General features: G+C 40.6%; 1 protein-coding gene across 10 annotated transcripts in view; it reads left to right on the top strand.

The window, feature by feature from the left end:
* The window catches only part of trpm3 (transient receptor potential cation channel, subfamily M, member 3), a 137,838-nt gene that overhangs the window by 55,022 nt on the left and 61,206 nt on the right, over positions 1-21,610 (top strand). For 9 of the 10 annotated variants that reach the window (XM_020093874.2, XM_069523943.1, XM_069523945.1 and 6 more), the window contains one exon: positions 19,929-20,008. In XM_020093874.2, coding sequence (XP_019949433.1) covers positions 19,929-20,008 — 80 coding nt within the window. Of the gene's footprint in view, positions 1-17,474; positions 17,520-19,928; positions 20,009-21,610 lie in introns of those variants that run through there. The other variant, XM_069523946.1, reaches the window with a different exon arrangement.

The following is a 21,610-nucleotide window of genomic DNA, read 5'->3' as shown; positions in this document are numbered from 1 at the left end:
TTACATACAGAGTAGCTCTTGGTTTGACTTGCAGCCTCCCTGCTTTCAGTTTAATTCTCTTCCCCATTGCCATTCTCAACACTTTTACTTCTTCTGACAGGTCCCTCCTCCCTCGTTTCCATACAACTCCTCTTCTACTACTTCTGCACTTGTGCTCCCTCAGCTCCTTTACGCTTCTTTTCTTTCAACCAGTTCTTGCTGCGGTTTTGCCTTCACAAAATAAGCAGCCATTGCTCTTCCATCCTTCTCAACATAAGCGCCTCATTGTCCCTCAGCTGGTCAGCTTGCTCTTGTCTTTCAGCTTCAGCAGACTTTCATATCCTCTTCTCTGCCTGTTGCTCTCGTCCATCTGCTTCACAGTGACCAGCCCTAAGGGTATTTCTTCTCACAGCCTGCTGACAGGAAAACTTCCCATGTCCAGGATTCCCCCTCTCAAAACAGGACAACCTCTCTGCTGTGCTGGTGGGAAGGGCAATAGATTACATTCATAAAATACATTAATTTTTAAGCAGATTTGACTTGCTCCTGCCTCATGCCGTATCTGCCTGCAGAATTACAAATGTGATTTTACTCTTTTTAGAGAACTGTTGAAAAATTAACTTGAGAGCTACAGAAATAATCTTTTTTCCTCTGCCAAGGAGGGAGGATGGTTTTTTTGCTGTCTCTTAGTAGGATTACGCAATAACTATTGGATGCATTACCACACAACTTGATGACAGGATGTGGTCTGGGTAAGGGAAGAGCCCATTCATCCAAACAAAGGATCTGAAAAGCTCACAATTGTATCTCAGGTACATAGACTAACAGGTACATACTAATGAATGAAAGAGAAGAGAGAGAACTGCATTGCATGCTACTTGTGGATACACACACAACTGCAGTGATGGGGTCATTGTGTATCGTACTGCACACAGCTATTTTGGATTCGATTAAGGGGCGGATCCAAGACATTTCTCAGAATTTCTCAAGAAATTATGCATGGATCTTGATTGTAACAAATCAGACATACTTAAAGGACTCATGAGTTTGTGCAATTTGGTATTGCTTGATTGAAATCAAGGGGATTGTTGGGCCTTGGTGGAGGTATCTTTCTACTGCCTAGTGCCATTTTAGTATTATAGATTGAGGTTTATGTGACTCTCTGCAAAACCAATACACTAGCGTTGATCATGGGGTCAAGACCAGAGACATTAGTGCAGCTTTTATTCATAATGAAATCATAGTCACAGTGTTCACAAGCTGTCTGCTGGCAAAACATCACAACATGTTCCACTGTAGAACTGCTACTGCACACATACTGTAACAGCCATTATTAAAATGACATTTTCTCCAGTCCCAGCGACTGTAAGACGTCATTCTGACCTGCATGTCAAACACGTGCTGATGAAGATATTTTAGAGTCGATGTTACCAGCTTGGTTTATCCCCCTCGCTGTGATTAAATAAAGGTTATACCTCATTTAGTTTTGTAGCTCAGTTCTTAGAAAGTCATAAGTGTTTCCTTTATTTAGACTTTCTGTTATACTCTGCCAACTCCCTGGAAATAGAAAAAGAGAAATGCTCATGGGGAGGCTGATGAAAACAGAGCTAGAGAGAGCTCTTGTTTGTGTGGAGTAGGGAGTAGTGTGTCTTGGCATGTTGTGTTTGTGAACTTTCAGGTGTCTTATCTACAATTTCCATACAGTTGTAACACCTGCAGCATGTGATATCATGAGCATGTGTTGTCAGAGGTTGTGATGTGAGCATGCAACAAGCAAACAATGAAAACTGTCATTTAGTTCATCTTCAGTTTATGTTTTTAGAGCAATGCTTTCTGTAGTGAACAGTAAGTTTGTCATAACGCATATGCTACACTCAAAGGCTTTCAGACTTCAAATGCCTCAGTCTCTCTGTCTGCATCTGTGTCTCCCTCTACAAACTGTCACATACAGCAAGACGCAGGGTGAGACGAGGGGTAATGTACACTCAGAGAGACATAGAGAGACCGGCAGATGGACAATAGGATTATGGCCCAGGTTTCAGTAAAGAGCTTTGTGTCGGTGTAGCTTTGTCCACAGATACATTACTGTTCAAACACAGACAAAGTAGATCTAATTCACACAGATAAGTTTCTGGATGGAAACTGACACATGATAACAACCACTCTGTCCTTCTTTATACTCTTCAGTCTTTGAAAATACTTGAATTATTGGACATACATGTAGAAGTTAGTAGAATATCAATATCACATAAAGCTTCACTTCACTTGGAGTATGAAAGATGTGTGTTTTCAGTTCCTTAGAAAAGTATATCTTTTTTTTTGATAAGCAGAAGCAAATGTGTAGATAAATCAACACTTGACGGTTTGTCTCATTGTAATTTTGACAGTCTGTGCAAAGATCATCTCCTGTGAGATCAAGGTTGTTTAACATATTTGCTTTTCGAACAATAGTTTAGAAAAAGCTCAGTTGTGAGTTTGCAGAGCAAAGATTTCGTTCCCTGATCTGTCCACAGCCCTGACAGACAGCTCCATCACTGGTCAGACAGCTCAGCTGACAGGCTGATAACAGATCACATCACTCGCCTACTTTCACAGAAAAGAGCGTGTCTCAGAAATGTCAACATACCATAATTTGTTTAACTGTGCCTATGTCGTCATGATTACTGCTTTAAAATTAGATTAAAAGAATTTGATATTTGGAGACTCAGGTTCTGCTTGTACAGTAACTAAATCCTCCATGATGAAGCTTGGAAAGTTAGAGAAGTCTAATAGAATAAAATACAATAAGATACTTAAATGACTCTATAGCAATGTGATCAGTGATGATGTATATGACTTTACTTTGTTAGTACTTAATTATTTTATATCAAATATTTAAAATGTCCATCAGGCCTGCCTGTAACAGGATGTTTGGTCTGTCCATCATCAGGATCGATCCTGTCTGAGATATTTCTTGCGTTAAATGTTTCAACCTTTAATTTTTCCGCCAGCTCCCTCGATGCCAATCAGCGTCATGTTATAAATGCTGGAACACTGTGATGGGGCACTGTCCCTTCCAGGCTTGTCAAATACCACCTGACATACAGAATCATGTTTGATGGACAGAGTAACAGATAAACAGAAGCAGCCCGATTCATTGTCCTGGCTCCTTCCTCATTTCCCAGACCCTCATTAATATTCATCCATATTTCTATATGATTCATATATTCCCATAAGCCTGTCAGAGAAATATTGTTTGGCAAATTTGTAATTATTCCTTGTTACCTTTTGCTCTGTGTGCGCTCGCTGTGGTGTCAGTGTGCTGACGCACATGGGCATGCTCCAGAGATCACCTCTCCAGTTCCCAGCTATGCCTGGGGGCCCATGGGAGGGGGGCACAGGAAGCAAGGAGGGGGTGGAGTGATGTGTTGGGGGTGGGGTCCTCCTAGTTTTCAGTATCCATGGTAACACCGTTCTGCCCTGCCAGGATCTGTGTCAGTGATGCTGAGATGAGTTTCAAACAGACTGAGGAGAGACGGATAGGAAAGAAAAGAAGGAGAGAGTATAAAGAGGATAGTGGGTGCAGGGGGATTGAGAGGACGTGTTAGAAGGAGGGAAAAGAAGAGACATGTAATGAATTGTAGAGTGCATGGGGATGCTGTCAATGGGTAACTGGACTGACTAGAATGGCACTCAGCAGAGCACATGCCTCCGCCAAGGCCCAACGGTCCCCTTGAATTCAATCAAGCTTCACCAAATCACACATAGAAATCAGTCCCTTAAATATTTTAATACAAATTCCATAATGAAATGATTCCCTGGGAAAAATTCCCCAGTAAAATTGTTTAAAAAATGCCACCAAAGAAAACTCACAATGTTAAAGAAAGCGCTGAAAAATTCCTGGATCCGCCCCTTTGTCCGATCCATGCTAAAATGTAATGTGTTCTTTCTTTGCCATTTCCCTTCCTCATCCCATCCACAAACATTTAAGAAGATCAGAGCAGTAGTTTTTGATGGTCCCGCTGAAAGTCAAACAATCTGGGATGAGAACATAAGCATGTGTGACACAAATGTCCGTGTGAGAGGCTCCGCAGTTTCTGTGCACTTTCTCCATCTGGCCTCCTTGTATAAAGTCCTTGGAAATCTAGGAGCAGTCGATGGATACACCGTGAGCGAACGGGGGGGGGGGTTGATGATGCTTCTAATGCGCAACAGATGCAAAAATGAAAAAAACTGAGCGAAATCTAGGATCTCCCGATGAAGAAGTGGTGACACACACATAGAAGACACAGATGAAGATGTCAAGAGAGTTTGAGATGACAAGAGCTGACAACAGAGTCTGTGTGATGTCAAGAATATCACGATCTCCACAGCGCAGTTAATATGCCACTTCCTGCCTCTGCCTGCTGCACCCAGCTCTTGCCTGAATAATGCTGAGTAATTTTTTGCTGTTGTGAACGCATCTGTGCATAGAACCTCCTGCTGTGTTGTACATGTATGAAAACCAAACTGCGAGGAAACTCCAAAGCCAATTCTCTGTATTTTACCAACAGGTCATTTCTGAAAACGGCTATAAACTCCTTGGCGAAGGTAATAATCAGAGAGTGATGTCAGTGAGGAATACTTCCACAGGAAAAACTGAGATTCAATGACTTGAGTATTACCTGGTAGTTCATTTCACAGTTGTAATGTAGTGCCTCTTAAATCCTCCACCCATATGCTCAGACCTACGCACCTCAACAGAAACTCATCCATCTCTGGCAGCAGGGCTGGTCCTACGCATTTTGGCCGGAGGGGACGGGCTGTGACTTCCTTCCTCTCCCTACCTCCCATCCTGTCTTCCTATCTGGGGATTCGCTCTCTCTACCTCCCTCAATTGTGAGAGTCAGATTGAGTTTACCAAGCAGCCAAACTGCTTATTGATCGAAAATAAGGTTCCAGGGAGAGGCAGACGACCAGAGAGATATAATTCAATACAGGCTTAATGATTTGAATCTAATACGACAGAGGGTTGAATTTATGTCGATGTAATAATAAGGACTGAGGATGCTATGGCTTTGGTAGAGGCTTTTTTTTTATGTGTGTGCGTATTTTGTATGTGTGTGTGGTGAATTAATACTGATGGCCCGCCAGAAGAGGAAACTCGTCAGCTGTTCCCGCTGTGCTGGAAACAACAGGGAGAGACAGAGAGAATAAGAGACTAATGGTGTGTGTTTGTGTCTGTGTGTGGGTGCTGTACATCTTGTATGACCACAGTGTGTGTGCCTGTGTGATGATGATGACAAATGGATTTAGCCGCTCAGCTCAGAAACCATAAACAGAACTTCTGTTGAAAAAATATTGACATTGATATTCCACTTGTGTTACAGAAATGACACAATGAATGGAGGAAATAATGAAATGTTTTTTTTTTTTCTTGGAGGATTAGACACAGTCCCTCTGCTCTTACAAAGAAGTCATTTCTCCTCCATTTATTTAGCAGTTGAGCACAAAACTCTGCACCATCAGTTCTCAAACAGCTGTTGATGACTGCAGATCCTGCCGGGAAGTTTTAGAGATTTCAGAAAGTGGTCTTTCAGATCAGACTCTGTAAGTCTGTGCCAAAAAAATGAATCATTGGCCATGAGGACTTGACACTAGAAATACATCTGTCATTAATTGAAAGAGGCAAGACAAAGAGAGAACTTCAGGACGAGGTCAGAAGTGGTGAAAGAGAACAGACAGGGTCAAAGTCAGTCAATGTGAGTCTGTATGAATTTCAAATTTTATTTTACTCTTGAATAAGCAGATTACAAAGATAATGAGATCCAGCTCTTTGTACAGACTACAATATCTAGAAAATGGAAATAACAATAGATTCTGATTGACAGGTACATTATAGATCATAACATGCATTTGGAATAGCTTGTTGTAGCACAAGCACACAACATCACAAGAGAGCTTGCGGCAAATAGCACTGCACACACCAATTTAGAGAGCTCTTATGTTTTTATCAGAAAGATAAAATTGATATAATTGATGGAACACTGCTAAATAAGGAAATGAACAAAGCCAAGGTTAAAACCGGTAAAAGCTGTTTAGCTGTCTCTGACAGGTACACGACTGACGTGTCCCTAACTTCTGCTGGTGGTCGTGAACATCTGCTGCTGATCCCTGACATCGGATACTTGTCCTCTTTCTTCTCCTATTCTGTTGTTTCCACACACATTTAGACTCTATTGGCCCCAATATATATCAGATACACGAGATGCTATTTCACAGCCTTACACCTGAACCACCAGCACCTGCAATTGCATAACAACACACGATAGCATTGGTTCGCTGCACGCACATAACACAGCACAGTGTAGCTCTTGTTTTGGCTCCATGTGGCGCTTCACGATAACGGCCATCACATGCACAGCGCTCAAATTATATTGCCAGTGGTTTGGTTAACACCACATCATTTTGTGAAACAGCAGAAGCCTGTATAGAGCCTGTGGCGATAAAAAGAAGACAGAGGAAGGAAAGATCTGAATCAAATGTTTTGTAAATCTACAATGCCTGACAAAGCCAGTTGGGTCCCACATTAATTCAGTGGCTCACAAATGAGTCCGGTGTCCGGTGGTGTGATCGCTGACAGCTGTTGCCACCAGTTGGAGCTTGGCATGCAAGATGGAGAATGGCGACCTTCGCTTCCTTTTCAATTAGCGAGCTGTCTACATCTGCGAAAAACAGCTATTGTAAATGGAGACAAGGTTGGATGACACTGACAAAGACGTACATGTTGCTGTTAGTCGACTCAGTGAAATAACAGCTTTCAGATCTACATATTTCTAGGAGCTTAATAAAAAATGATTTTACGAAGCAGCCATTTCAATACAGGATGTCTGCAGGTCTTAACTCATAAAAGGAATCTAATTATTTTCCTCTAAAAGACCTTCAAATGTCTTAATAGTCTTGAATGTCATTTATAAAAGTTGAATATTTTCTCTTGCCTACTGTCGAAAGTACTGTGAGTTGCATTGGCTGTTTAAAGTCGAGATGTCTGGCAGTCACAAGAGGCGGTTAAATCCTTTCTTGTCAGTAAAACCATCACTACTGCTCGCAAGTACAGTTTAAGTTTTCTGTCACACATAGGCGGGTCGAGGCTGATTTACTTCAGACTCATAGATTATTAGGAATTAATTTTGCTGTGATGCCCACCACAACATAATGTGTCAGACGGGTCCAATAAGTCCAACAATCTGAAATTTAAAAAGTCTAAAATACATTACGTAAACTTGCGTATATGGATCTGCCTTGAAGTCTGCCCTCTACAGGCCCACATTCAACCTTAAATGGTCAATGAAAGCACCTCATGAATCGGTTACGATGCTGAATCATGGCATGAAGCCACGAGAAGAAACACAACTGTCTGACAACATCAAGATGTGTGTTAGTGAGGTGACGCTGAAGAATGACAGACCGTTTGGTGGCAACAGCAGTGATATAATTTACAAAAAAATACAATGGTAACTTGTTGATGCTGCAGTGAGTGAGAGTGAGTACAACGAGGATCGTGCCTGAAATAAAAAAACAGGTCGGATTTAAAGGGATTATTAAATTCAGAGTCAGCTGTGATATCCCCAAACTCTTAAAGTTAACAAGAAACATTTTATTCCCGAAAGGTGCTTAAAGATTATACAGAGTTAATCATATCACACACAGACCTGGCGGCTAATTATTCCAGAATTGTGAGTACTTGTGTTTGCACTGCGACGGTTCGTTTCCGGTGACTCAATCCAAGATCACAGCTCTATCATATCTTATCAGCTGATGATTCGGTCGTCATCAAGGGCCAGGAAATGGAAACACCTCATTTCCTACTAATCCTTCTATATGTTGCTCCTCTCTCAGTGCCAGTGCATCCATCATGCAGCATTACACACAGCAGTATTTATGTTCACAGCAATTGGAGTGATTATTTCACACATAAGTGGAATCCTAACCTCCACTTTGGGACATCATTTGGAAAATGAAGTTTAAAGTGGAACACAGTTTATTTATTTTTTGTAAATGGTCTCCAGTGAGCTCTGCACACCGTGTGTGCTCGGTGCAGCTGACAGCACAGACACCTCCACGCAACATGCAACGATTTGCATTTCGTACTTGGTGTTACAGGTGCAGTGTTATAGAAGATATTATTAAAAACTATAAATCACTTGGTTTAAGTTTAAGTTGTTTCATCCACCTTTCAGTTGTTTTACATCTTTTTCAATTGAAGGTTCTTATGGAACACTTATGTAACGCTGTTGGTTTTAATGCTAATAATGAGGTGGATCAATAATCTGGCTTCAGTTCACCTCCTCACGTCTGCATCGCCACTCTCCTTTCTCCAAAATGTTCAACCCATGGGTTAAAATTTGCATAAAAGTGCACACATTTTTCTTATCAAGTTTGGTTTTTATAGATCCCAACGTATGTGTGAGAAGTGCTGGACGCACAAGGTTATTCTAAAGGCTACTTCAGCTTATCTTCAATAATAGGGAGGTGTAATTCCTTCAGATCAGTCATATCTGACATAAGTGTTGAATTTCATTTATTGAGCTCTTGAAAAGGTCTTTAAAAATCTTCAATTGAACGTGTGGAAACTCTGTGAATGACTGAATTAGGAACAAATTGAACCCATAGTTTGAATGTAAGGATGTGGATTGCACATAACACATATTACTAAATTGAGCTCAACATGACAAAACACAGTGGCAAAGGAAATCAATATGACACAACAGAGAACACACGCCATGATGCAACACGACAACACAATATAACATCAAAGCTTAGTCTTAACACAACTACCCAACATCATCACCACTGAAACAAAGCTAAACACATCTTCTCTTTTTCTTATTTCTTTCTCTCTACTGGCTCCTGACTGTTACAATGTCCAACATCACTTACACACCACTTGACAGGTGTCCATCAACCCGTGGTTAACTTAAACCGCTGTGTGATCGTCAGACTGACTGCAGTTCATTGGTTGGTTACTCCCCTGGTCCATCTCTGTCACTCTTTGTCACTCACTCTTATCACATTTGGAGTCTGGTGGACTTTTTAGACCTGTGCAAAGAGAAGGATGTGGCGTGATCAGATCTCGATGTGGACAATGGAGACATAATAGCACCAGGTGTAAATGTAATCAGGTTTAAAATCATATTTAGATTCACTCTGAATACAAGACATTAAAGCCAGGTGTAAATGGCGTCTCTCTCTTCCATCACTCCTCTTCTCTGCTGGCTTCTTATCTATCAACTACGTCCACAAATCTCTGTCCCAAGGTGGTGCAGAGACACATTTGGTACGTAATATGTTAATTATAAGAGGACAACAAGGGCGTCTGGCTGTCAATCAGTGTTAGTGACTTAATTGATCACGACAGCAGCTCGTTCACGACAACTGATTTTGATGCTGATTTTTGATGCTACACTGAACTTTAAATAAACAGGCAAACAGCTCATTTTTGCAGCAGCCGTGGTGCAGCTTCAGGGCTCTTTACTTGTCCTGGCTCAATTACTGCAGGTCACTTTTACAGTTTCGTTAAGACGGCTACAACCAGTGTCACCACAGGCCAAGCAAACAGGCAGGTTTACAACCGGCACTATTTTCTTCTAATGTGAGGTTCCACACTCATTCGCCCTCACCTTGACATCTAGATACAGCTCCTCTCTCCTCTCTATCAGTTTATTTCTTTTTCGACTTATTTTTGAATACAACTTTTTCGCCTCAATTCATTTTCTTTTACTGTCGCTTTAAAAAAAAATCCTAATTTGCTCCTGATTGACAGCAACTAGGTTCTTCTTCCTTTTCTTCTTTTTCACCTCTCCAGTAATGTCCACTTAATCTGTCTCTGAGAGTTACTGTCATTCTTGCACCCTTCTCTCTCCTCCCTTACTCTGACTTGGCATCACCCTCATGTCTCCCATCCAAACCACGATACAACACAATTCATGTCACATCTTGCCTCTGTCTCCTCATCTGAATCACAGCACCCACCTTCACCTCTTCATCACTTCTTATCTCTCCCACCGCATACCTCTGCCTCCATCTTCCCCACACTCTATCTACCCCCTTCCCTCCTCGTCTCCTTTCGCCTTCACCCCCCCTCTCCAACCCCTCCCCAAACTGTGAACTTGTCTCCCCCTTTCCCTCTCTGTCACAGAGAGAATGGCCATGCCAGTGTTGATTAGAGCCTGCATGGCCAGATGCTCAGCTAGGCTTAGCAGAGGCCTGTGGGAAAGAGAGCTGCTTATTCTGGCCTCAGGAGGTGGATTGAAAACGACGGGGGCTAAAACAAGCAAGCATTCTCTCATTACTCTCGCGCATTCAAAACACCTGCACATGCGCACAAGTACACAAGTAAACGCGTTGCAGTGACAAACAGCACACAGTCCAGTCAAGAAGAAAATAGATGCATGCACAAGCGCATTTTGAAAACATAAACAATTCTTCCCCTCATGAATTTTGCATTTGATGTTGTTTGCTATATTGTGAGGTGATTCAGCTGCTGTGAAACAAGAATTATTATGTTCAATGTAATGTGATGAACTACATTTCTTGTTTACTTGTGTCTTTGCATTTATTTATTGTTTTTATAGATGTCTGGCATACATTATCATAAAAAATGTATACATTTGCATCACAATTCAGCAAACCACAGCTCAGGATACACTGACCCAAACTGTACCGATTACATACCAGTGCTTTCTTTTAAGAGCGGCTGTGGCTCAGGAGTTAGAGTGAGTTGTCCTTTTACAAGAAGGTTTGTGGTTCGATCCCCAACAGTGTATGCATTTTTTGTGATAGAGAAAGTGGTCCACATAGATGCACTGTATGAATGTGTGTGGGTGGATGGAAAAACTGCGGCAAAGAGCTTTGAGTGGTCATCAAGACTAGAAAATCGCTTTATAACTACAGACCATAAGTGTATACACCTCAGGTGTGGATCTTATTGGGATTTTAATGTGAGGTTCAATGAGGCAGGAGATTGTTAGAATTCAGTCTGGCACAACTGCATGAATGTAACTGATTGTTAAAACTCTGAATTTTATATTGACTTGGACGATGGAAGTTTATTTTCATTTTATGGAGATTGGATACATTTGGTAGATACCCACAAGGCCTATAATAATAAGGTTGCTATCTGCAACAGTATCATTTCCCTGGATCAGATTTGTGCATCCCAAAATAAATGTGATAAATGAGACGCTGTGTGTGTCACTTTTTGAAAATCATTTTCTTATTTCCTTGGTAATTATCTATCACACAGACACACTTTTCTTTTTCGTTTCTATCCACCGCTATCACGCAACTTCACTGCAGGATGTCTGAAAGTCTTTATTTATCCTTTTCACAGAGCCAGTTGATGTAAAGTTACTTGCCAAGACTATGTGTCACACCAGCAAAGTGCACTTTGTATAATATAATATGTACAAAATATGACTATATATAGTCTGTTTACTGAAAACCATTAACATATGAAATACTGTATATTATTTATAACATATCAGGAGGGAGATTTAAGGTCGTCTGTGGGGTATATGGGTTTTCAACTAAATTGAATATATATCAAACACAGCACACACAGCGGAATAAAAAAGAAATGTTACTTTAAAGTGTTTATTTCATCTGCACTCTTCTGTCTTATAGGACACTACATAGCTGTAGATAAATCTATAAATCACATTTAAGTCAGTCCATAAACCTGAGTGCAACCTGCCGTAAAGTCTCCCTTCAGGATCACAGACATCCCATCTCAGATCATTTCAGTGAAGGTCTCCTCAAGGTTGCTGAGTTGAAGAATCAGTCACAGATAACTAGTCACTGACGTGGTCTTTGACGTTGTGGATAATTATACTGTAGATCACTGAGTTACAGGATGTAAAACTGGAAGTTTGTGTTCTGCAGCATGGAAAGGCTGGGCTAAGTGTGAGAGCAGATTAATAGCATTTTACGCTCAAATACTGAAACTAAATCTGTCAAGCGTCTGTTATATCTGTAAATCTGTTCAAATATTAATGTAAGCTGTGCCTCCTTAAATCAGCTGCATGGATTCCTTTGAAAGCAACCACTAAGGAGAAAAATAAGAGCCAATCTTTTAAGTGTAAAGTGCTTAGTTTGCCAGTTTTAAACCGGTGGATGATAAAATACATGCAGTTAAACACTGAAGAAAAGCGTTGGCAGCCTTGTTATTCAGTGCTGTCATTTGCACTGGGTGAAATTGTGCATTGTGTTAGATTTAAACAAAGAATCCCACTGGCACTTAACAAATTACAGGATTTAAATAAATGTTCCCTGTGTCTTTAGTGCTTATTAACATTTGGTATTTTCTAAGCTATTTTTTCTTTGAATGTTACATGGCATGGTCTTATTGGGAGACATAGTGTGCATGATGCAATTGTGGGCAATTGCCTCAGGAGGCACAAGTCCCCTCTAAATCTTGTGTTTATGAATTCATGATTCTTTCTTTCACTGGAAATATGAGAATTTTGACTTCTGGGTATTTGGAGTGGGTTATCTTGTGTGTTGACCAATTTGTCACTGTCCTCCACTTGTGGCATCAGACTGAGGGAATATAGATGGAAAAGCTAGACTGCGAGGATTCTCCTGCGAGGATTCTCCTGCGAGGATTCTCCTGCGAGGATTCCTACTCAACCTGCACTTAATTTTCCATTTTTTATTTTATTTTACATTTTACATCTTAGCACAATTGAGCGGTTGAGAAGTGGTTTTCTCCTTTTCAACCTTTCTCTGGTCTACCTGAGAAGAGCTTCTGGAAAATATTGCTTTAGGCACAGACTTTGTTGAGCGACCAGCAAAGAGCCCCCAGTTTATAGTCAGTTGCTTTTTGTTTTGGACCTTGGCTGCTGACAAATAGAGTGAAAGTGCCCCCTGAGTACACACATATACTTGTTATAGGCCCCGTAAAACAGCTCTGTAACTCAATTGCCTTTTTGGGTTCAAACTTTAAATCTCTCCTAAGCGGCAAAATACTAAAACAAGTGGAAAACTAATTTTGTGTGTGTAAGAAGGAGGTTGTAGTTAACATACCGATCACCCTCCATGAAGATAAACCCAGGTTCGCATTTGTGTTCAGATTAGTGAATACTATTTCACTTTGTTCCTCCTCTTGACGTCATTGAATTTAGAGACGATGACCTCACCCTAAGCGTAGGTAAGCACATGGATCTTATGAGATGGCGATGGCCTTTGTGGGCCTCGATCAGCCATCGAGTCACAGTTGAGTGCTGTTTACCAAGGTAATGACTTGCCATAGAAAGGCTATCTTTGAAGGTCATTGTGTATAATACCTCCCATCTGTGTCGTCATATTGTGTGCATGGTTTGCTTCTGACTGGTGTATAAGGTTACAAATGGACTTGAAGAGAAAGACAAAGGACAGAGGAGGGATAAACAGAGAGAGAGAGACAGTCACAATGACATCAGGTAGATGAGTGTGATTGATATGGAAGCTGAAATGGCTGAGCGGAATTTATTTCAACTAAGTGCACTTCAGTCTATGCCTGCTCTGAATTTCTGGGGTCCTGAAGTAGATGATTTGTAAATTTTTTCCATATTGACAATCAAACAATGTTTTACTGAACTCCAGATTTTTCGATGGCATTTGGCTGGACGTTAAGGTTAGCAGCGATGTTCACTTAATATCGTAAACAAGCCAAGGTATCCCTCTGAGTTAATGCACGCCAACTATGCTAACAAAATCCTTTTTTTTACAGACAGTAGATGTCATACAAAAGCCAGAGGAAGATGCCGATATTTTCAGCGCGTTGGAAATCTGTTTCTCATTTGTCTTTTTATGCAGTTTCTTGTTTATGATCAGTTTTGTGCCTTTTACACTAACCAACCAGCCATCGGCTTCCAAGGCTGGGGTAGAGATGCAAGGCCTAAAGAAAAGTCTTGATTCTGGAAAGATTGAGAAACATACGTATGATTAAAAATCTCATTATCAACAGGTTTTTGGATATTTGCAAATATCGCAACACTGACATTTTCAATAATGGTGAAAATGTTGACCAATCATTATTTTCACAGAGAAACAAAATAGCACAAACGCATGTGCTGGCTGTATGATTTTGAATCTAGGCCTCAATGGGTTAATTATTTTGCTTTCCATTGACAGTTCTTCTATCATCTTTTTGTTCTCAACAAATTATAGAATGCACATAAGATTTTCAACTTGAATAATTCGTACATCAAGATCTGATGTGTGATTTAAGTGTTCATTTTTTGAGCAGTGTGCTAAATAATGTCAGCTGCATCTTCTACATATGCCTGGTTCACAGTACAACACAGTTAAAAGAAATGTTTCTACACTTCTTCGCTCTCTCTCGCTCTCTGGGAGCGAGGTATGAACATCACAGAAACAGCTGTTTATGGCTCGCAGCACTCTCTCCCTCTCTCTCCCTAGCTGACTGTCCATTCTCTTGGAATTAGGGCCAAAAGTTGTATTTTCAACCACGAAAGAGGAAGAGAGAGCAACTGAGAGAGACTGAGAAGTTTCTGTGTATGATCTCTGCAGCTCCATATCTTTGGGGCACTTACACACAAACAACACAGGGTGTGTGTGTGTTAACATGTGTCCCCTTTTGGCAACAAGCCACTGAGTAAGTTGAAGATTATGACCTTGCCATACCTCTTCCTCCCTGTGTGTGTGTGTGTGTGTGTGTGTGTGTGTGTGTGTGTGTGTGTGTGTGTGTGTGTGTGTGTGTGGTTTGTGTGTGTGTGTGTGTGTGTGGTTTGTGATACTTAATGCACATTCTGACACACCTGCCTCTGGTGGCCTGCAGCATCTGAACTGTGTGGACTCAGGTGCACTCCTCCAAGCAGAGTCAGTCATGACATTGAATACATTAATCTTTAATTTAAACCAGATCTAGGGCAACAATGCTGTTTCTGATCATTTCACTTGCACTCACATTATGTTCTCGGTGCCTGTGTGTGTGTTTTACATTAAGTAGGATTACAGCTTTTTGGAAAGTACATTTCCTTCCTGTGTTTTTCCTGGATGTATATCATTATACTTAATTTATTTGAGATTACAGTTTTACGTCCCCAGTTTCCCCCACTGCTCCTGCTAATTAAACCTGGTCTTTATTATCTACAGGTCCGTTAATCCCCTTGATGAAAACAGATTGGAAACTACCCTACAATAATGGAGGAATCCTGCAAGTGAAAAGGCAAAAGCTTACACAGATGTGTGTGTGTGTGTGTGTGTGTGTGTGTGTGTATATGTGTATGTGTGTGTGTGTGTGTGTGTGTGTGTGTTAGTGTGTGTGTGTCATTTGGAACTAAATAAGGATGGTGCAGGCTCGACGAATGTCATGTTGCTCCACATAATAGGCACTCTTGCCATTCAGGCTCCCTCTTCGGTTTCGGTCTGTGACAGAAATGTGGCTGAGAGAGATGACACTCTCTCTCCCTCGCTATCGCTCTCTGACACACACACTCACACACAGCTACCTAGCCATACACGCATACACTCACAAAGTCAGATGTTAATTTAAAGCTAGAATAGGTGAAGAAGAAAGCAGTTAATTCTCTAAGTAGACTGTTTTCTGGGAAAGGCTTCATACTTTTGATTATTTTGGAGAGCTTAGACTGTTATGGTATAAATTGTTAAATAGTAATGTCATGAGATTTCTACATATATATAGATAGAGTACATATTTGGATTGGGGAACAGGAAGGATACTCAGAGATACGTAAAGACTAGTGGAGCAGGGTTTCAGGGTTTGCCTATAGTGTGTATCTGTAGCACCATGAACATGCGCGTACACACACACACACACACACACACACACACATACACACACACTCTCTCTCTCTCTCTCTCACATTCCAGTAGTTCTAATAGTCCCAGAATAGAGCAGTTGCCTGTGGACTTAGAGGTGGCCTGATCAGTTTTGCTCTGATCAGGTTCATTTAGTACTTTCTATTTTGTAGATAGGATCATAACATCTAACACCTCAACCATGCAGCTCATCACAAAGCGCAGGTGAGTCAAAAAACCTTTTCACCACAGATTTACCTTTGATTTACCTGTTTGTGTTTAATTGGTAGAAATAGCTGTACTTATAAAAATCTGTTAAAAAATGTCGTGGAAATCTATTTCCATGATGATAGATGATTTAACTTGTCTCTCTGGTTTTTAAAATAATATTTTCAGTGTTTATGTCAGTTTTATTTCATCTATTTCTTTCAGCTAGCGATAAATAATTGGAAGTACAGGAAATAACACTCCTAAAGTACTTCCTGTTCTGTTATTTGCAGCCCAGATTGAAAAAGAGCTCTCTTAATGTTCAACGTTTGTATCTTTTCACACACACATCCAAACAATATGGTCTAACCTCAGACTAACTTATTTCATCGTGTATGTGATCACCTTCTACCGAAATTAAAACATTTTAATAATAACTTTTAATTAAAAGCTCTCTATGTTATGTTATAATGTCAGACAAAAAAATAGAAAGCAGCTGTTTGATGATCTGGCTTTAAGCACGTTTTTGGACATCAAACAAAAGGAGAGTATTTGTGTTTTGCGACAGTTGTGTTTATTACTCGTTTCATGCTTCAGTTCTTAATAAGAGTTCAAATACGCTGCATCTACAGTGCTACAGGCTGCCTATATGATCACATATATGCCTGTATAAAAGCTGACTCATTCATGTTTGTTAAAAGGAAAAGAGATTTAGAAGAATGAAAATGCGAGACAGCAAAGAGATTAGGCTTTTGATTACATATGGTTCTCAATTCCGCTCCCTGCCACTGCCAATAACAAAGAGGAGATACAATAGTACGAGAGGGGAACATGGAGAGGAGGGTGGTGGAGGTTTGAGTGTAATGGAGTCAAGACCCCTAACAGGCTGTCAGATGCTGCTCACTTGCTGCACAGTCACTATTTACACGCACGCACGCACGCATGCACACACACACACACACACACACACACACACACACACACACACACACACACTGAATCAAACGCACCAAGTCTTTTGCAAAACATTGGACTATGTGTGTGCCCCCGGTTATAAATCTTAATTACACAATGGAGTGCAGGCCATGTGCCATCTCATCATACCATGTCAAATCTCATAAGCAACACTAGTGAGCGTGAGAGGAAGAGTGGGAGAAAGAGATGAAAGAGAGAGTGAGAAAATGTGAATATAATGTGTGAACAAAAAGATGGAAGGTCAAGACTGAAAGAGGGTAGAGCAAGAGATGGGGTTACAAAGCGAAAAGAAATCTTTGCATTGGCTGCTGTAGGGCAGAACGACTTTTTTTATTTTACCTTCAGCCTTGTCAATACTAATCAACTCCGAAAACCATTGCTGCTGCTGCCACTGAATGGAACTAGTTTCCGCAAGGATGAGCCGGCGGATGAATACACCGTTTTAGCATGTCATAGAAAGAATGGGGCTGGCGGCGTTGTTGTGGCCTGCTGAGTCATCGTGGCCAGGGTGATCTCTAAAAGCAGCCCCCCAGCCCCCCAGAGTAATGGTTAATCGTGGAAAGTCTGGTGTTAGGGTAAGTGTGCCCGTGTGCAGGCTCAGCCTGTTTCTGGCCAGATGGGGTGCATGGGTTTTGGCGTGCTGTGGTGTGACAGGGCCAGTCAGGCGGATGGGGCGTGTTGTTGTAGCTGTGGCGGAGGGGAAAGCCCTGTACAAGCAGCTTTCAGCTCTGCTGGCTGGGAGAAGAGCCGGGGCAGCTCTCCCAGAATGAAAAGCAGTAAAAAAAACGCTCTGTTCTTTTGTTTGCACTGCTGTTGTGTTCCTGTTGCTCCGGGTTTGGGAGTCTGGCCTGTGTGTCTTCCTGGTTGTATGTGAACGTCCCGCTGTGACATTCGGCTTTATTCTGGACCTCTGGTGTTGCGAACTGTCGCCACGAAACCTCTCACAGACAAACTCCACTTCCTAGAATGGCGGCGTCAACACAGGAAGTGCAACCTTTGAACCACAAAGAGCTGAGTCCAAAGTTGTTCATTTAAATGGTCGAGGATAATTTTCTAATAATCAGAGAAACTGAAAATTTAAATGCAACACATAACTGATTTTCACTGTATTAATTATTTTTACAGTTAATCATTACAGAAAGGAAAAGACACTGAAAGATATTTATTACATACTGTTTGTTTGGCTCTTAGGTCTGATTTATAACCATGACAGCAGATGAAACAAGTCGGACCTTGTCAGATGGCAGCAGAGGGAAGCTTGATACAGCTGGATTCAGGGCGTTAGGCATTAGGTTAGATGAGCAGGACAAATAAAACAAACCTGGAAAAATCATGGCTGTCTAAAAACAGTTAGATCTAACAGTCAGCTGTGATGTTTTTCAAGTGAAAGTATAGCTGTTATTTTATTTTTATCCTATTTGACTGCTGATCACGCTATGAGTCAACTAGGCAAAGTGTTTACTCAGTCTGTTCGCAGGATTTTGGTTGCCTATAAACGTAAATCTAGATTTCAAAGTAGTAGCTGCAGTTGTTATTGTGTATCTCATCCTCTGAACGATGCAGTAAGTGAAATTTAAAAGGTACTTTGCAGCCCTGTACTTCCATTTCTTTAAAGTATTAACCTATTCCTTTTTTTGGCCCTGTAATATACTCTGACTCTCACTTCCTCAGTGAAGGAGAAAATTGAGAAATAAAAATAAAATGTATCTTAAACTGTAAGCTTCTCTGCCTTCTGGCATAATCACTTATACTACCAACACTATTAAGGTCCTACACTATTTTAAAAGTATAATACAATTTACTCTATATAGTCATATATATGAGATGTGTATAAAGTAAAGATAATCTCTCTGAGATAGAAAACAGACGCACAAACAGGCAGGCTCACTTAAAAAAACATTGTGTTCTGTTAGTGTTATGGAAGTAAAGCAAATGTCAGTAAATGCCAAAGAAAATATAGTTGTAGTATTTCACATTGTGACATTACATGGTACCTATCAGCAAGCTTACTTCTTATCTATTGTTAAAATGCAACATTATTACTTACAGATCAGTGTAAATTCTCTGAGAGACGCCCCAGTGCTGGCACAACACCATGGTCACTGATAAAGCCCACAGAGTCTGAGAGGGTTCTGCTGCAAACAGTAAATCACCTTGTGTGCCGTTGGATCCTCCTTTAAATATTATGGATTTGTGAATATATGAATGTGTGGAGACGTCTAAACATGTGCTGCGTGCGTATCTCAGGCTTGTTCAGTGGCTCAGCAGTGTCTTCCTGGTTGTATCTGTAGCAGGATAATTGGCTCCAGTCAGTCGCTCTGTCACTCAGACCTGCAGCTGATGCGACTGCAGAGCAATCAAGGTCTCGCACTTGCACCCTACCTCCATTATGTTGAGGAAGTCTTTTCATACTATATACCATATGAGAACAAAATGCACATATAGCAATACACACACACTCACTCAGCTGGCTGCACATATGAGTATCTAAGGAGTGGAACACGGACATAATTTAATGCCTCAGTGCATTTAACATCCGCTTTCTCTTTCCCAGCTCTTCATCTCCCCCAGTTTGGGCTGGAGTCACTGAGTAACAAAGCATTTCTGTCAGAGTGTCTTCAGTGTTTGAATTATGTGTGAGGGACTCTGCATCTGGTGTGTGTCTGTGTGTGTATGTCATTTCCAAAGTGCTGTGATTTTTGAGGGGGGTGTTAAATTGCTGACTTTTCCTTTTTGCTGAGTTTTTCTTACATCTCTAAGCTGTTTGCAGTCCTCCAAATCTGGACTGTTGCTTGGAGATAGATAAGTGTCTCGGACTGCCTTTTTTTACACAACACATCGCTGCTAAACACAACTCTTCTTATTTCCTGAAGGACAAGAAAACATTTCCTTTCACAGGTGAAGCCCACAGTGAAGCACTGCTCAGGTTAGAGCTCCATTATCTGACAAAGACTGACTGCCTTCTTCTGTCTTCATTTCTGCAGGCACAGAAATCGTGGATAGAAAGAGCATTCAGCAAGAGAGAATGTGTTCATATCATAGTGAGCGCCAAAGACCCCCATAGGTGAGTAAGAATGTGTGTAAATGAAAAGAGTGTGCAACTGAGTTTTTACTGTTTAAGCATTACCTCAAAAGTTTACTACTACACACTCTTATTTAATGTACTTTCTTATCTAATGTATTTTTGCCAATGGTAGAGGAACTACTGTTTTTACATATGTAAGTGCTCTGATTTCTAGGCAAAAAATAATTTGTGACAATAAGGATTTCCATTTCTATCAAATTATTTTGCATAAATATGTAAATCACAATGTAAATTACACTAGAGTTTTTTGTAGTAAAGAAGTCTATATATTTAGGATTTATTAAGTTAGCTGGTGTGATAGTCCACCACACATACACCCGATAAAGAACACTGTTTAACTACAAACCTTTTAGTACAGGCCTCAGAGAAAACACCATCACAATGGCTTCTGTTTGCATCACAGGTAGATGCTTCAAAAGGTTGGTGATAGGCAGGTCGGGGTCCTAATCTGTACCCAGATGGCGTCCTATCCAGATCTGAACTTGTAAATGACAGATCACTTAGAATTGTCAAATTTTGACAGAGCGTTTCCATCATACTCTGAGCTTCCCAGCCTCAATAACAGAGGTGTAGTGGCAAAGGACACTCACAGGCCAACCTCATGCCTTGATAAATAATCTCACATGATGCCAATCAAATCAGGGAATTCCAATGAGCATTCTGACAATCAGTGAGAGAGAGAAGTAAGAAAAGTGCCCTCACATGGTGTGCTCTTAAAGCTGTTCACACAAGACAGTAAATATTGTAAAACTATTATTGCATTATACTTTCTTTGATTTGACAGTTGTTGACAACACATAAGCATTGATACATCTAATGTTTCAAATATTGCACTAAATCATAATGCTAGTTAGACATTATGATGTTCTAGACCTTTGCCTGAGGAAATGTTCTCTCTCTGGACCTCTCTGAATTTCAGTCGACTACCCCAGCTCTACACGAATGAGTCAAAACACTTACATTACACATTTAAAACCCTGTGAATGCTTATTGACATTTGTGAAATACAGGGTCAAACCAGTTCTAAGTCAGTAAAATATTCCACATCATTTTAAAGGATTATTAATCTTAGCAGCTCTCAAGATAGAGCCTTCAGGAGTTTTCTAATCTACTCAAGAGATATACATTTTTGCAATTATCTTCCTGATACTTCCGGACACATCTTAAGTGATGTTTCAGGATTAATCTGGTGCTTCGGGTCATTACGCTAAAACATGATTTTAGTGCATTTCAAGAATATAAAAAACCTTAACTCAATTTTTATGTTCTTCAAAGTGACTGCCATGGTGTCTTTATCCAAATATTTCCTACAGCTGACTGACTCACAAAGTCAAATCTGATTCCTCAAGTGCTGACACACATCACCACATGCACACACACACACACAGGCAATGCCGCTCTTTGTTAGGTAAGCAGAATTAGCATAACCAGAGGAAAGCGTTGAAAGCCATGAGCTGTAGGAGGGGAAAGAGATGTTCCTCAAGATCAAATCAGCTTTTCGTTTTTTAGTCAAAAAACATTCGTGCTGACACCTTTGGTGAGAGATGAGAGATGACGGAAACATGAAGTGATAATCAAAGC

Source organism: Paralichthys olivaceus, chromosome 4 (assembly GCF_024713975.1).
Source record: "Paralichthys olivaceus isolate ysfri-2021 chromosome 4, ASM2471397v2, whole genome shotgun sequence".
Lineage (NCBI taxonomy): Eukaryota > Metazoa > Chordata > Actinopteri > Pleuronectiformes > Paralichthyidae > Paralichthys > Paralichthys olivaceus.
This window is presented reverse-complemented; position numbering and strand designations above follow the sequence as displayed.